The sequence below is a fragment of the Solanum verrucosum genome, unplaced genomic scaffold (genome assembly GCF_900185275.1).
Source record: "Solanum verrucosum unplaced genomic scaffold, falcon-dt-bn FXZP01000278.1, whole genome shotgun sequence".
NCBI lineage: Eukaryota > Viridiplantae > Streptophyta > Magnoliopsida > Solanales > Solanaceae > Solanum > Solanum verrucosum.
Window position 1 is genome coordinate 5,316,112 of NW_026020332.1, and position 17,586 is coordinate 5,333,697.

The 17,586-nt window shown below is 36.8% G+C and overlaps 1 protein-coding gene across 1 annotated transcript; it reads left to right on the forward strand.

Moving 5' to 3' along the window:
* The first annotated feature begins 2,501 nt into the window (after positions 1-2,501).
* On the forward strand, positions 2,502-3,500 carry LOC125836270 (RING-H2 finger protein ATL39-like). The gene has a single exon (XM_049515442.1). The coding sequence runs from the start codon at positions 2,670-2,672 to the stop codon at positions 3,339-3,341; it is 672 nt and encodes a 223-aa protein (XP_049371399.1). The 5' UTR covers positions 2,502-2,669; the 3' UTR covers positions 3,342-3,500.
* Positions 3,501-17,586: the final 14,086 nt, after the last annotated feature.

Consider the following 17,586-nt stretch of genomic DNA (forward strand, 5'->3'; position numbering starts at 1 on the left):
ATATATGATAAGATTTCCATTGATACATACCTGGGTGATCTTTCCTGTTTCATTTACTCAATAAGGTTAGTCACGCTTGTTCATTTGACTTTAGCTTGGAGGAATTAGTATGGCATGTATCGTATAAAATAAGTACTTAATTGTAGTGTTTCAAGCAAGACGGCGGCATATGATAGTTATGCCCCAGCTACTACTGGACAATGTGAAATATGGGTACTACAGCATTCGTGTTTGTCCATCTGTAAGAAACAGGATATAGTTTGTAAGCAATATTGTCCCAAATCTCTTCCATAGTAATCTTAAATCTAGAAATCTGTTTAATACATCATTGTGCCCTCTTCTATGCTGAAAATCATGGCCTGCTTAACTGGATGGTGACTTGAGTCTTGCTTAAACTTTCCCCCCTCTTACAGTCTTGCCAGATGCTTACTTCCTGCAAAATATCAGAAGAAGCTCCTAGATATCTCAAAACATTGCCTGAAGTTGGGAAGCTCACTAATATCTCCAGAAATGGGAATCCTTCCAAGAAACAGGTTGAGAATATTGATGAAAATCATGAAGAAAAGGAAAGAGAAAATCCCATCTTACTAGTAGAACCTATCCCTAATGAAGATTGCAAGGTAAATTCTGGGGTGGAGCTGGGAACTTCAGAAGTAGAATACATTGAATCTGAGAATTTGAAGGATGTGGAAGACGTAGATATGAGCCTGAAGGTATTATAATCTGGAGATTTCATATCGTTTCTCTGTTGTTTTAGGTTGCTTATATCAGTTGAATAAGTCTATTCTCAATGTCTTGTATATATCCTACCATTTTATAGACACTATTGGGGGAGCTGGAATCCAAGGACTGAGTTTTGGTGTGTGAGGCTCTCAATGATGTGCGGAGATTGTCCAAGTTTCACAGAGAAGCAATGCTTGATATTTTGTGAGTCTTATTTTTTAAATTCGGATATATCCATTGGTTTCAACAGATCTATGTTATGCGTTCTCTGTTTCCTGGTTGTACTAATTTTGCCTACTTAACATAAGCAGGGGAAATGTGATCTCGCTTGTTGTGAAATCCTTGAAGAATCCTAGAAGTGCTGTATGTAAGACCGCTATCATAGCATACTGCGACATTTTCAAAGCATACTGCGTGACCATATCATATTTTGATGATTCTCTCTGCATTGTTTAAAATGAAGTTCTACCAAAATCTTAATAAACTATCAGAAGTCACAGTAAAACTGTTAATGGAACTGTAAAGTACTCTTTACTTTGTCATGCATGATCATAGTGCTCGCAAAACAAATAAAAGAGGAATAAAATGTTTATCCTGGTTCAAGTTTTGAATAGACAAGGTGTTATGACCATTTACATTCATATGAGATTGTCTCTAATGGACTTGCACGATTTGCAGGGAGCTGATGGAATCTAAACCTATGGGATTGAGAAGCTGATCCAACTCGACGCATCTCAGCTCAGTGACAAACTCCCTGAATCAAGGGAGGCTGCTCGTGCTCTATTGTTAGACCTGCAAAATGTCTACGAGGAAACATTTGATATGACGCCAACAGACGTGAGTGAAAACCCCCAAACAAATTCCTCGGAGCATTTCCGTCAATCGAAGCTCTCAAGCTGTTCTTCGTGTGACAAATGTCGCCCGGTAGTATCTTGTTTTGGTTCGTGTAGTTTATGCAAAGTATCGAGTTCTAGTGAGCACATTTTCCCTTTATTCTTTATATACCTGTAAATACCATCAAAGGTGTGAGGTGCTTGAAGGCAGTTAGATCATGTACTGTAGCTATTAAAACCTACAGTGTCATGATTATACGGTTTAGATTACATTGCATTGCATTGTGATAATTCACTGGGGGATGCATACTACCAAATATAGTTGTAATTTCGTTAACTGCTGTTTGTTTGCCATATCACTGACGTCAATTCATCATATCAAATTCGACGAGATTTGTGTCGTTGTGCCCAAGGGTGTTAGCTACTAGTTTGTTCCTCTGGAGTTGCATCTGCTGCTCATTTTCATTGGCTGGTTAGTGATCAGATACACTTTCATTTTCTCTTTTCATTAAAAAAAATCTTCTGCTTGTTGCAAGACCTTTCGTTGTCCACTGTGGGTTGGTCAACTTCTTTAGGTGCAAAACTACAAATAGATAAGTTCAGAGAACAATCTCTTTTCGAAAAAGGCTAATTGGCCTAATCCATTGCATTCAATGACGTTGAATGTAGGCTTCCTTGGTCTTTCACTGTCCAAAATAAATGACCTAATTTGGAGAAATGATAGCAATATGATAAATAGATAAGTTTCTGCTGTCTGCGCCTTTATGAATACTTTAATGTTGTACAGCAACTACGATGTTTGTATGTTCTCCACCAACTCCACAAGTGCTATTAACTTAAACCCCACGAAACATGTGCCTCTAGTGGCTTTCTGTTTATGCCCATCTGAAGTATGCCTTTTCTCCATAAAACCAGAACCATACATTCTACTACTTGCAATCTATCTTTAAGTATATATGTCCAAACTCCATTTCTCTTGAACCCGAGGAGCCAATGTACGAATAACCTGCTTCTTGTTTGTCATGATCTTGACATAATTGTTGTTTCACAGATGGAGCAAAAGTTGAGATGAATAACTATTAGGTGTTAGGCATAGCCAGGCAGATTGTAATCATGATTATCGCGATATCAATGATATTGCTCTTTGTTGGGATCGGAATTCTGATCCTGATTCACATCTGTATCGTTGGGAGAGCATACAGACAAGGAATTGGAACTACTAACATAGTAGAAAGAGGCAGCTTAGCTAGCAACAGCATGTCACATGAGGATATAGAAAAGCTTCCTTCCTATGCCTTTCAGTCCAAAGATAAAGGAACAAGTCCAATAGAATGTGCAGTTTGTTTGGATAATCTCAAAGTAGGTGAAAAGTGCAGATTGTTGCCTCTTTGCAATCACAGTTTTCATGCTGAATGCATAGACTTATGGCTCTTGAAAACATCCATTTGTCCAATATGCAGATCTACTGCTGATTTTCTAAAGGGTGGATTGATATCTGGTGGAGAAAGTAGCCGATACAGTGAAAGTGGAAGGCAGGAATTAAACGCGGAAACTGCTGAATTAGCAATGATATTGGTACCAGAGAGTGACATTCCCGTCAACAGCTTAAGCTTTGAGACGAGAACAAGTCATACTGGGAGTACAGCCCAAGACAGTGAGCAATTGAGTGGAATTGGTCCAATAGATATCCAAATTACTAGTGAAGTTAATGTGAACATTAGTGAGAATTCTACTGAGTTGAGATCAATTACCCAAACTATAGAAAGTATAAATTTGGTTCATTAAGAAATACAACAATCAAGAAACACCCAAACAGCTCAATTAAGCTAATTAATTAGCTTGATCAGGGTTGACAGTCATTATATAGAAATGTTGCTTAATTTTCCAAGAAAATATTTCTTGGAATGTAAAACTAATACATATGTTCTTGTTTTTTTATTTATATAAAAAGGTTTGTTGTAAATTGTTTTCAATCGAGGCACCATATACATGTACTTTTGTAGAGGAAGTTTTCTTTTTTTTTCAAATAGATAATTCTTCAAGTATTTTGTTTGGTGTGGTTCTCCACTTTCCGACTTTGATGATTTAAACCCACAATCTAGCTAGCTAATTATAATGTTAGTTATGTATTCACGTGAATAAATAATTAACTTTTGTTCAAGATCTTATAAATATACTTCACTAATTATTCATAAATATTTGACTGTAAATTCAATTATTATTGTCCCAGCAGAAATTTATTATCTTTAAATTCTACACATGTATAACCTACGAAAGAAAGACAAATTAATTACTTGAAGAGGTTAGTTAGCCAATAAAAAATGTTTAACAATCCATTTTTACTAATTTATGTAAGTAAGGCCAATTTAGAATTAGTATTTTATCAAAGATATTAATATCGAGTAGCCACAACTTTTTGTTTGTCAATAAGCTACAATTACTTTCCTACTCAAAAATGTTATTGTCATTGATTGATTTTAAAGAAAAATAGAATTATATTAATGAAAAAATAATAATCGTGTATCCCTTTTTAAGGCAATACTCTTTATATATTGTATTTTTTTTAAAAACCTTAGCAAAGTATTATATTGAAAAATAAATTATAAATCTAAGACCTCTACGTATATAACCTATACTTGATTTTATGAAGAGACTATGAATTCACATATCTCATATTTAAGCCTGCAAATCCTCCATTTAGCATAAACGTAATCGTTGTTCTGAGCCGGTTGTGACGCGCGAAGAGGCTATAATTGCAATTTGGCTATTTGAGAAAATCTGCCTACAAAATTTGAAGGCCTAAATGTATTCCCAATATGGCTGCATTAAAAAATCTTGGAAAAATTACTTGAATGAGTACCTTTTAATAAATAATTATTGATTTTAGTGATTCTTTTTAGAGAAAATTGTATGAAATAGCAAATTATTAATTCAAATTAAATGATACAACCATAGTTTATTTTATTTGTAATTTGCAGCAAATATCCATTTTTTTGTCATCTGATTCTGTATACAATTAGTCATTTTATACATTTCACTATAAAATGTATAAAATGTGTTTGTGTTTGTATAAAGTGAGAGAAAAGTGTATATACAAATACAAATACATATATTTTCATCCTATACACTTATAATTATACAAATACAGATCTTACTATACAAATTACAATATATAAATGAATTTATACAAAACTGAACAATTTGTATAAAACTGGATGTATCTAGTGAATTATAAAAATTAAAAGCTCCATAACAAACATAAAATTTGTTATGGAGCGCAATTATGCAAACTATAGCTATAACATACAAATATGATTTTTATGTTTGCTATATGTGAAAGTTGCTCTACTTTTTACTTATTATCGTTCATAGCAATACTATATTAAATCTGCAATATGTATTAAAAGTGAATTATGTATGCAATATGTATGCAATATATATGTATTATAACTATTTTAAAAAAATATATTATGCTTGTTTGGTAAGAAATTGACACATTGTATTATCAATGTATTAAAATGTGTGATAAATGTATTATTCATCAACAAAACTTGTATTATATGTGAATAATAAATTATTCTTTGTAATATGTATTAAAATTGTATTATAAATGTATTAAAAGTGATCAAGTGAAAAAAAAATGTTATTGCTATAAATGATAAATATTTTTTAATATAGTATATTTATGTAAGTTTCCCTTAAATCTTCATCTTTGTTAGGAAACTTACAAAAATCCCACTACTTTAGAAGCTAATTGTAACAACCTTTTTTTCATCATTATAGAAATGCCAATGGGGGAAAATTAGGGGCCGGCAAACTTTTTCGTAGTATTTGGATTTTCCCAACCTAGTCCAGATTAAGACAAAATTGGAGTCTTTAAGGTGTAGGGAAATCTGGTAACAACCAGGTGAGTTAATTATTATTTTGATTATATGAGTAGTTAGATAACCCGTTAAAGAACCTGTACGACTTTACGAAATTGAATTCGGGCAAGTAAAACTCCCGAAATCGATCTTAGCGTAAAGGGTATTTTTTGATCGTCGTTGTTTAGAGGTGTGTTGTGAAATGAGGGTCTTCGAATTCTTTAAATAGCTCACTACTTCCGTGCAAGCCGCTTTAGCGGGATTGGTGTCGCTCTGGCGGGGCAACTGCATCGGGGTGAGGGCCGCTGTGGCGGATTCAACGCGACTTAAAGTCGTAAATAAACCCTTAAACGATCTTATTTGGCACTTTTCAATTTTTAGAGCTAAGGAACGAACCCCAGGCGACTCCTACTCGTTTTTCACCATTCTTGAGGCTAAAGGTAAGTTTTTCACTCCCCGAATTCATTTTTTAATCCATAGAACGTATTAAAATGGGTAATTATCGATGGAGAAGGGTTTTGATCTAGATTCTATGGTGGAAACAACCCTATTTTGGATACTTGGGGTCATGGGTTTGATCTAGGGTTCATAGAATTGTTAGCAATCCGGGTAATTAGTGATTGTTTGTTGATTCCCGTGTTATTATGATTATTTGTAGACGTAGAACAAGCGGAACGAATCTAAAAAGGGAAGGATCAAGTTTCTTAGGGTTTCAAGCTTGTTTCGAGGTAGGTGATGGTTGTGATTCTATGATTGTGTGATGTATGTTTGTTCTTGTTTCATTATGATACATGTATGTATATGAATGTTGCATTATTGATCACACTTGTTGTAAATGAGATAGATGAATGATGTTTACCAAGAAATCATGACTTAATTGTATGATCTTAAGGATATACTCGTGATTGTGATTGTGGTGTGTTGAATGGATCAGTTGGCACGTTCCGGCATAACTAACTTGGATCGGTTACCACGTTTCGGCATAATTATGGGATCAGTTGCCATGTTCCGGCATAATCATTGGATCGGGTACCACGTTTCTGTATGCTAATTGTTTGGGTTTGAGTTCCATGAGAGGACCAATGACTTGTCATAATTATGTATCTTGAGAAAATGTGAAGTTGTTCATTATTCGTATATGTTGATGTTATTGTATATGTTCGATATATGCATGTGAGTATATTGTTGTATTGACTAATGGATGTTACACTTAGTGGGATAACCGCGTGATCCTACCAGTACACTGTGGTTGTGTACTGATATTGCACTAGCGCCAATTCTTTCGGGCTACAATGAGTTCTCTTTCGTCTACGTTCACCATTTCCGGACTTAGACTATGTTCAAGTTAGTTGATTAGTTCATTAGATTGGGGTTGCATCCTTTCTTGGTTAGACTTGTTGAACTTTAGATGCTTTGGTATATTGACTTTCAGGTTCTAGGTTATTTCTTCCGCATTGTTAGTTTATTATTGTTAGACTTTTGTTAGAGTTATGGGAAGTCTATTTCTTTCCTTAGTATCTTTCGTGTACTTAAATGCCTTAGTTTTGATTTAGTTGCTTGTTTTGGGTGTAGTAGTGGTTCTCTCACCGAAGGGTTAGTGTGGGTGTCAATCACGATAGTCTGGGTCGTGACAAAGTTGGTATCAGAGCCTAGGTTCGTTGATCTCGATGTACCAAAATGAGTCTAGTAGAGTCTTGCGGAACGGTACAGGGTCGCATTTACTTTTCTTCGAGAGGCTATAGGAATTTAGGAAATCTCTTTGTTTTCCCTTGTCTCTTTTCGTGCTATGACTTGATTCCAATTGGGATCTGGCGATTCAAATTGGTATCTAACCTCCTTCACTTTTCTGTCCGCAGATGGTTAACACTAGATTCAATGACGTCAATCCCATAACTCTCGTTAATGCTCCAGTTGAGGAATCTGCAGCAAGAGGTCGTAGTTGAGGCATGGGTAGAGGAAGAGCTAGGGGTAGAGGCCGTGGAAGAGTAGCGTCTGCTGGAAATGGAGCTCCTATTGAGAATGCTCCTATGAATGAGAACCCTTTTGCGTATCATGAAGAGATAGAAGAGAATGTTGATGTTGAGAATGTTAAGGATGTGGGACAAGAGGAAGAGGTGCAGGCTGAGACTACCGATGTTCCTCCCATAGACCCAGTGTTAGCTCGACATATCATGTCATTCTTGAAAAGGTTGGTTGGTCCTGAAGTGCTTCCTTCTGTTCAAGCAACTCAAGTTCCCGCTAATCCCCTTGTTGCTAGCATTGCTCCCAAGACGAGTGGAACAGGAGGTAACGATGCTTTCTTCCGTTCTTTGTTGGGTTCTATTATGACTGGTAATGAGCATGAAATGTTGACTAAGTTTTTGAAGCTAAAGCCTCTTGTGTTTCTTGGTTCTAAGAATGAAGATGTTTATGAGTTTATCTAAGATTGATATGAGAGGCTTCATAAGTTGGGAATTATCTATCAACATGGGGTTGAGTTCGTGTCCTTTCAACTTCAAGGTGAGGCTAAGAAGTGGTGGAGAGCTTATATGGAATGTAGATCTTCAACTTTACCTCCACTTACTTGGACCCAATTCCATGCTCTGTTTCTAGAAAAGTATGTGCCTAGGACTTTGAGGGATCACAAGAAGGATAAGTTCATGGCTTTGGAGCAAGGTGGTATGACTGTGGCTGCTTATGAGGCTAAGTTCCATGCTTTGTCTAGATATGCTACTCAATTGGTGACGACTAAGAAAGAGAGAATCCGGTTATTTATTAGGAGACTAAATTCTGAGTTGCAAGGATTATCTGTTCATATGACTTCTGCAGGGAGGAGCTTCAATGAGGTAACAGACTATGTTAAGAAAGTGGAGGGGGGGGGGGGGGGGGGTGAGACAAGATGGTCAAGCTAAGGCATGGGAAAAAAGGGCCAAGAACTCGGGTAACATTCAAGGTTCTTATTCCAAGGGGTCCGGAAGGCCAACGCTTTCAGCCAAGCCAATTCAGTCCACTATGCCCGCCTCTGCAAGTAGTTACTCGGAAACTCAATCTCATAATTTTCAGGATAGCTAGAAAGTCGCGCCTTTGGTGGGTAGCAGGCAATCTTTTGATCGCACGTGTTACAACTCTGGTGAACATGGGATATGAGGAGAGATTGTCCCCACCCACGTGTGTTAGATTCCGCACAACAATAGACTAGAGCAGTGGTACCCGTGGGAAATGGTAATAATGGTCGAAGGCGTCCATAAGGTGGATGAAAAGGTAATCAGCGAGGTCATGGAGGTAGAGTAAATGGTAATACAGGCAGATGTAATGTGCAACCAGGCAGGGAAGTGGTTCGTCAAGATGATAGGGCTCAGTGTTATGCCTTTTCGGGGAATAATGAGGTAGAGTCATTTGACTCGGTGATCACATGTACTATTCTTGTCTGTGATCGGATGGCTAATATGTTATTTGATCCGGGTTCTACTTATTCTTATGTATTTGTGCGCGATTTGCCTCAGAGTTTGATATGATTTATGATATACTTGATGCCCTTATCCATGTTTCTACCCTAGTTGGAGAGTCAGTCATAGTTACCTATGTCTATCGTGCTTGCCCTATTTTGTTTATGGGTTTTCAGACTTGGGATGATTTAGTGATTTTGGATATGATTGACTTTGACATAATCTTAGGCATGAGTTGGTTGTCCCCCTATTATGTCGTGCTTTATTGTAATACTAAATCTGTAACTCTAGAAATTTCGAGAAGGGAAAAATTAGAGTGGGAAGGGGTGTACAAGCCTAAGCAAGCTAAGATCATATCCTCCATTCGGGTTAGAAAATTGGTAGAGCAGGGTTGTTTGACTTATTTGGCTTATATTAGGAATGTTGAGATTGAGGCTCCATCCATTGGGTTTATTTCTGTGTTGTCAGAATTTAGAGAAGTGTTTCCTAATGACTTGCTTGGTATGCCTCCGGATAGAGATATAGATTTCTACATTGATTTAGAGCTTGGTACGCTCTCCATTTCTATTCCTCAATATCGTATGGCTCCGGCGAAATTAAGAGAGCTTAAGACTCAAATCCAAGAGCTTCTTGACAAGGGATTTATTCGACTTAGTGCTTCCCCATGGGGTGCTCCAGTTTTGTTTGTTAAGAAAAATGATGGTAGTATGAGAATGTGTATGGATTACCAGCAATTGAATAGGGTCACTATTCGAAACAAGTATCATTTGCCTCAAATAGATGATCTTTTAGACAATTGCGAGGTGTATCAGTTTTCTCTAAGATTGATCTAAGGTCTTGTTACCATCAATTAAAAATTAGGCCTGAGGATGTGCCCAAGACGGCGTTTAGGACTCGCTATGGGCACTATGAATTCCTAGTTATGTCCTTTGGTTTGACTTATGCACCTGCAACGTTCATGAGTTTGGTGAATGGGCTTTTTAAGCCGTTTCTTGATTAATTTGTTGTAGTCTTTATTGATGATATTTTGGTCTACTCGAAAAGTGAGGAAGAGCATGCCGACCATCTTCGTGTTGTTTTGGGCGTTCTTGGGAAACAAAGGTTGTATGCTAAATTTTCTAAGTGTGAATTTTGGTTCACTTCGGTAGCATTTTTGGGGCATGTAGTTTCAAAAGAAGGGGTAATGGTAGATCCTCAAAAGATTGAAGCGGTTAAGAATTAGGTTCGGCCTAGCTCCGTGATGGAAGTTAGGAGTTTGTAGGGCTCGCTAGCTATTATCGTCGATTTGTGAAGAACTTTGCTTCTATCGCCACTCACTTGACTAATTTGACCAAAAAGGAGATACTATTTGAATGGACTGAAAAAAGTGAGGAGAGCTTTCAAAAGCTCAAGACTCTCTTGACCACCACACCTATTCTAGCATTACCGGTGGAAGGTAAGGATTTTTATAGTTTATTGTGATGCTTCTCATTTTGGGTTGGGTGCGGTGTTGATGCAGAATAAGAATGTTATAGCGTATGTGTCGCGCCAATTGAAGGTGCATGAGAGAAATTATCCAACGCATGATTTGGAGTTGGCAGCGGTAGTATTTGCTCTTAAGATCTGGCGGCATTATTTTTATGGCATTAAGTGTGAAGTATTTACTATTTACTGATCATCGTAGTTTGCAACATCTGTTCACTCAAAAAGATCTGAATTTGAGACAACGAAGGTGGATGGAGTTACTTAAAGATTATGATGTCACCATTCAATACCATTCGGGTAAGGTTAATGTAGTGGCAGACGCTTTGAGTCGAAAAATGGTGAGTATGGGTAGTTTAGCTTGCTTGAGTGTAACCAAGCGACCTTTGACTAAGGAAATTCAGACCTTAGAATCTAAGTTTATGCAGTTGGGCATCTGAGAAAGAGGTGGGGTATTAGCTAACATTGAAGTAAGTTCCACATTCATTGAGATCAAGACCAAACAATTTGAAGATGAAAATTTGGAGGAGCTTAGAAAGAATATTGTGATTGGTAAGGCGCAAGAGACCACTCTTGATGCGGAAGGTGTGCTCACTTTTAAGGGAAAAATTTGTATTCCTAGAGTAGATAACTTGATTGAGAAATTGTTGGCAGAGTCTCATGGTTAACGACATTCTATTCATCCGGGTGTGACCAAGATGTATCGAGATTTGAAGCGAATTTATTGATGGTCGGGCATGAAGAAGGATATAGCAGAGTTTGCGGCGAAGTGTCCAAATTGTCAACAAGTGACGTATGAACATCAAAGGCCTGCATGTTTGTTTCAGAGAATGCCAATTCCGGAATGGAAGTGGGAAATAATAGCCATGGATTTTTTTGTTGGTCTTCGCAAGACTTTGGGAATGCTTGATTCTATTTGGGTATTGATTGATAAATTGACTAAGTCAGCCCATTGTATTTCGGTAAGAATAGATTATAATGTTGAACAATTGACTAAAGTTTATGTGAAAGAGATAGTGAGGTTGCATGTGGTGCCCCTTTCTATAAGCTCAGATTGTGGTACCAATTCACATCCAAGTTTTGGAGGAAATTACATGATGAATTGGGCACACAACTCACTTTTAGTACAACCTTTCATCCACAAACAGATGGACAGTCAGAAAGGACCATTCAAGTATTGGAAGACATGTTAGGGGATGTGTGATTGATTTTGGAGGGCATTGGGATAAGTTCTTACCTTTGTGTGAATTTTCTTATAATAATAGTTATCACTCCAGCATAAATATGGCACTATTTGAGGGACTCTATGGAAGGAGATGTAGATCACCCATAAGATGGTTTGAAGCTGGCGATGTGAAACATTTGGGGGTTGATTTAGTGAAGAATGCTCAAGATAAGGTGAGGAGTATTCAAGCAAAACTATTAGCAGGCCAGAGAAGACAAAAGAAGTATGCGGATCATAAGTGTAACATCTCACAATTTGAAATAACTAGGAAGAAGCTAATAATTGGAAATAGTCATTTTTGGAAAAATGAAAATCTGGAAATTTTGTTAAATTAGAATGAGTTGAATTTTGGTCAACTTCAAATGGCCATAACTTTTATCTCAGGATGAGTTAGGTGTACTTCCATATATGGTAGGAAATCTCTTGGAATGATCTTTCCAACAACGCCAAGTTTGCGCGATTCCGAGTTCATACGAGTGAGTTATGCCATTTGGAAGTTGGGTTGTTCGAATAAGGAAAGTCTGAACCGGATTTTAGAAGAGTAGTTTGGTCTTTTTCTTACCCAACAAAATTAATTCATTTTTAGGATTTTAATTGGGGTAAAGTCAGATTTTAGTCTGTTTAGAACAAGTGAATTTCACACTAGGGCTTGGAGAAAGGAGAAGATAGGAGAAAAGAGAAGAAAAAGCAAGATTTGTCAAGATCGTCGAGTTTATCTTGTGGATTTCATCAAGGGGTGATCCATATGAAGTATGTGAGATCACATTGTGTTGGGTTAGTTCACCCATGCGCTAGTCATGATTCAATTCAGCGAAATATGTTTGATTTGAAAGTAAATCCTTTGAGTTCTTGATAAAATTCGTTTGAATTCTTGTGGGTTGTTTTGTTGAAGTTTCTTGCGCTTTGATTCATGTTTCCTGGTGTAATTTCGGTTTGAATCTAGTATATAATACTGGTATAAATGATTCTAAGTGTTTGGGGAAAGAACCATTGAAGTTTAGAGGGTTTAGAGATAAAAAAACGAGCAAGAAAAGTTGGAGTTCACCTGGGAAAGGGCTTGGGGCGTCGCGCCTCTCAGAGCCACATGAGAGGCTCTTTGAACTTTGACCTCTGGGGAGCCGCGCCAGCCAGAGAGCCCCAAGTCAGTCTCTTAACTTTGAGGGTTGGCGCCCCGCGCCTCTCAGAGCGCCAGGGACACCAGTTCTCCTCATTCGTTCCCCTACCTTTTAGTACTTGTTCCTTAGAAATATACCTATCTTTTCTAGTTGATTTCAACACTCTAAGGTACATATAAACATCATGAAATCATCCATAAACATGAGATCATGAACCTTGAATTCATAATCCAATTCAAGGAAAGTTAAGATCAAAGTCAAGAGAAGTAAGAGTCAAGTCAAGAGAAGTTAATAAAGTTTTCAAAACTCTTTCACAAATGTTTTAACTTTGTTTAAAGACTTAAGTTTCAAGTTAAGCAAAGAGTAAAAAGTTGAGTTCATTTCTTCAAAAGAAGTATATCGGGACTATTATTCCCAAAGAGTAAAATGTTTTCACATTTAAACAAGAAAGGAAACCTTGATTTCCAAAGAGCCTTTAAACTAGTTTTCAGTAAAGAATAATCGCTTTCTAAATTAAGCAAAAGAGGAAACTATGATTTCCAAGATAACCTTTGAGCTAAGTTTTTGAGTAATTATCTCAAATCACAGAAAGAAGTATATTTTTAAACATAAGAGCTAATATCACATTGTTGAGAGTAGTATTGAACACCGATATGAGGGAGAGTTCAAACAACTCACAGCCCCCATAAACCATGTAGCCATCATGGGTAGAAAAGGGTCATACTTTTTAAATGATTCCTTTAGTGTTTTTTAGCATAGACTAGTGGATCCACTTAGTAATTCAGGTTCTATACCCTTGGCAAGGTATAGGATGGCCTGGCAGCGTGAGGCAAAACATTGTATCATCACAATAGCTCTTACGTGATGGTTGTCGGTTAGAGAAACTCCCACAGAAGTAATTGTATTCTTAAATACACAGTTTATTTGTATTTTTACATACATCTCAGAGTTATATGTATCTTTGCATACACACAGAGTTGACATTATGTTTTAAACAATTTTTCTTTATATTGCACTTGTTTTAAACTGCTAATTTATATTGAAATGAGTATAGTTATGCTGAGTTGAGTCGAGCCATGTAAGTTCTTCAGATTCCTTTCAAGCCTATATTGTGTTTAGCATTCCAACACGCATACTCGTACATTCAATGTACTGATGTAGTTGGCCTGCATCTTATTGTGATGCAAACACATGTAACTACGATCGGTATCCAGCACATCGTTGATCCAGTGAGCACTTCAGAGTCAGTTGGTGAGCCTCTTTGCATTTCAGAGGACTTCTTTTTATTGCTTTCAGTTATTTTATTAGTTCATTAGGATGTCGTGGGGTTTGTCCCGACATCTATCTCAGTTATTTTAGAGTCCTCATAGACAGTCAAATGTTAGTTCTTTAGTCTTTTCATTGTCATTATCTTATGTTAAGACTTGAGTTTGCCTTAATGGCCAAGTTGAATGTTCCATTATAACAGTCCAGTTTACTACATAGACTTGTCTTTGTTGAATTAAGTCTTCCGCTGAGTAAGTAAGCTAGGCCAAAGGTTCGCTTGGGGCCAGCAATGGTTCTCGAGTGCCAGTACCGCCCAGGGTGTAGGCTCGGGGGGTGACAATAATGTAAGAGATATGACTTTTCAAAGTGGTGAAAATGTTCTTCTTAAGGTATCACCCATGAAAGGGGTGATGAGATTTGGCAAGAAAGGTAAGCTAAGTCCTAGGTACATTGGTCCATTTGAGATTCTTAAATGTGTGGGACTGGCATCGTATAGATTGGCTTTACTTTCTAATTTATCGAAAGTTTATCCGGTATTTCATGTGTCCATGTTGAAGATATATCTTGGTGACGGGGATTATATCATAAAGTGGGACTCAATTGTGTTAGACAAGGACCTCCAATATGAGGAGGAACCGATTGCAATTCTTGATCATGATGTGCATAAGTTGAGGACAAAGGAGATTAAGTCCGTGAAAGTTCAATGGAAGCATCGTCCAGTTGAGGAAGCTACTTGGGAAACCGAGAGAGACATGCGAGACAACTATCCCCAATTTTTCGTCGAGTCAGGTACTATTTCATTCCATCATTGGCCTATTTTCCTAAGTTTTGTCACTTGGGGACGAGTGATGGGTAAATTGGTATCTATTGTAACGACAAGTTCCCGTCGTTATAAAAAAGCCAACAGGGGAAAATTTGGGGACGGAAAACTTTTTCATAGTATTTGGATTTTCTCAACCTAGTCTAGATTTGGACGAAATCAGAGTCTTTAAGGTGTAGGGAAATTTGGTATCAACTGGGTAAGTTAATTATGATTTTGATTACATGAGTAGTTAGATAACTCGTTAAAGAACCCGTACGACTTTACAGAATTGAATTCGGGAGAGTAGAACTCTCCGAATCGATCTTAGCGTAAAGGGTATTTTCTGATCATCGTTGGTTAGAGGTGTTTTGTGAAATGGGGGTCTTGGAATTCTTTAAATATCTCACTGGTTCCGTGGAAGCCGCTTTAGCGCGATTTGTTTCGCTCTGGCGGGGCAGCTGCAACGGGAGGGCCGTTGTGGCGAGTTCGACGTGACTTAAAGTCGTAAATAAACCCTTAAACGACCTTATTTGGCACTTTTCAGTTTTTAGAGCTAAGGAACAAACCCCAAGCGACTTCTACTCGTTTTTCACCATTCTTGAGGCTAAATGTAAGTTTTTCACTCCCTGAATCCAATTTTCAATCCGTAGAATGTAATAAAATGGATAATTATCGATGAGGAAGGGTTTTGATCTAGATTATATGGTGAAAACAACCCTATTTTGGATACTTGGGGTCATGGGTTTGATCTAGGGTTCATACAATTGTTAGTGATCCGGGTAATTAGTGATTATTTATTGATTCCCGTGTTATTATGATTGTTTATAGACCAAGAACAAGCGGAACGAATCCGGAAAAGGAAGGATCAAGTTTCTTAGGGTTTCAAGCTTGTTTCGAGATATGTGATGGTTGTGATTCTATGATTGTGTGATGTATGTTTGTTCTTGTTTCATTATGATACATGTATGTATATGAATGTTGCATTATTGATCACACTTGTTGTAAATGAGATAGATGCATGATGGTTACAATGAAATCATGACTTAATTGTATGATTTTGAGGATATACTTGTGATTGTGATTATGGTGTGTTGAATGGATCGGTTGCCACATTTTGGCATAACTAACTTGGGTCGGTTGCCATGTTCCGGCATAATTATGGGATCGATTGCCACGTTCCAACATAATCATTGGATCGGGTACCGCGTTCTGATATGCTAACGGTTTGGGTTTGGGTTCCATGAGAGGACCAATGACTTGTCATAATTATGTATCTTGAGAAAATGTGATGTTGTTCATTGTTCGTATATGTTGATGTTATTGTATATGTTCGATATGTGCATGTGATTATATTGTTGTATTGACTAATGTATGTTACACTTAGTGGGATAGCCGTGTGATCCTACCAGTACACTGTGGTTATGTACTGATACTGCACTTGCTCTTGTTTTTTTTTAGTACAGGGCATCTTCAAGCTGCTACTGACAGACCTCGCTTAGGAGATCAGTGATCGTTCGAATTCAAGGGTGAGCCAATTCTTCCGGGTTGCCATGGGTTCTCTTTCATCTATGTCCACCATTTCCGGACTTAGACTATGTTCTAGTTAGTTGATTAGTTCATTAGATTAGGGTTGCATCCCTTCTTGGTTAGACTTGTTGAACTTTAGATGTTTTGGTACATTGACTTTCAGGTTCTAGGTTATTTCTTCCGCATTTTTAGTTTATTATTGTTAGACTTTTGTTAGAGTTTATGGGAACTCTATTTCTTTTCTTAGTATCTTTCGTGTACTTAAATGTCTTAGTTTTGGTTTAGTTGCTTGGTTTGGGTTGTAGTAGTGGTTCTCCCACCGGAGGGTTAGTGTGGGTGCTAATCACGATGGTCTGGGTCGTGACACGTACTAATTACTTAGATACATTTAAATTTGCAATATTATGAATCGTACCAAATTTTGGTGCGTCCATATACGTCTAGATACATGTATCTCGGTATACATGAAGTCAAAATTATGTGTAATTTGTTCTAGATACATTGTATCAAATGAATTCACATGTATTTGGGATACATAGATAAATTTCGCTCGCTCCCCTCTCATCTTGCTCGTCATTCTCCTATGTATCTGGGATTACGTGTGAATTACACTAGATACATACAAATACATGTATCTACTGTGATTAATATGTATCTTGGATACATGATCTCCTTATCCATCTTGCTCGACTTTCTCCCTATTTTAGTGTATCTGATAGCAAAAATATATGTATCTAACTAGGTATATTTTCCTCAATAGATGATAGAGAACTCTTAATTAGTAGTAAAATATGTAATTAATTAAAAACATAGGTAGAATTAATATATATGATATAGATATATTTCTAATAAAGTAGTTTTTCCATCTTTGTTTGGTTCATAAAAAGATAGAACATATCTTCTCAAAAGAACAATTATTCACAATTAGCTTCTTTTTTTAAAAAACAATGTTCATTTTGTAAAAAGCTACTTTAAAATTTGTGTGTTAAATATTTCTACACAAAATTATCCCAAAACCTGTATAAATGCCACCTAAATCTTATGAACACATGTGGTTTGGTGTGACTAGGGTGTGAAAAATTGAATCGATAAAAGTGTTATTGGTTTATTGTTATTGGGGTATATTGAGTTAACGGGTTTTTAATGATTTTATAAAAAAATTATTGGGTTATCGGTTCAGTATTGATTTTTAATATTGGGTTATTGGGTAAACCTATAATCCATTAAGACTAGTAATTTACTACTTTTACTTGTACATAAATATTATATATAAATCTCAATATCTTACTAGTTACTATCTTTGTCCTTTAGCCTTCACGCTTCACAATGACTTTGAGTTCACATTT

Bases quoted from the DNA above. Each gene is read 5' to 3' on its own strand.
- LOC125836270 (XM_049515442.1), top strand. From the start codon at position 2,670: ATGATTATCGCGATATCAATGATATTGCTCTTTGTTGGGATCGGAATT.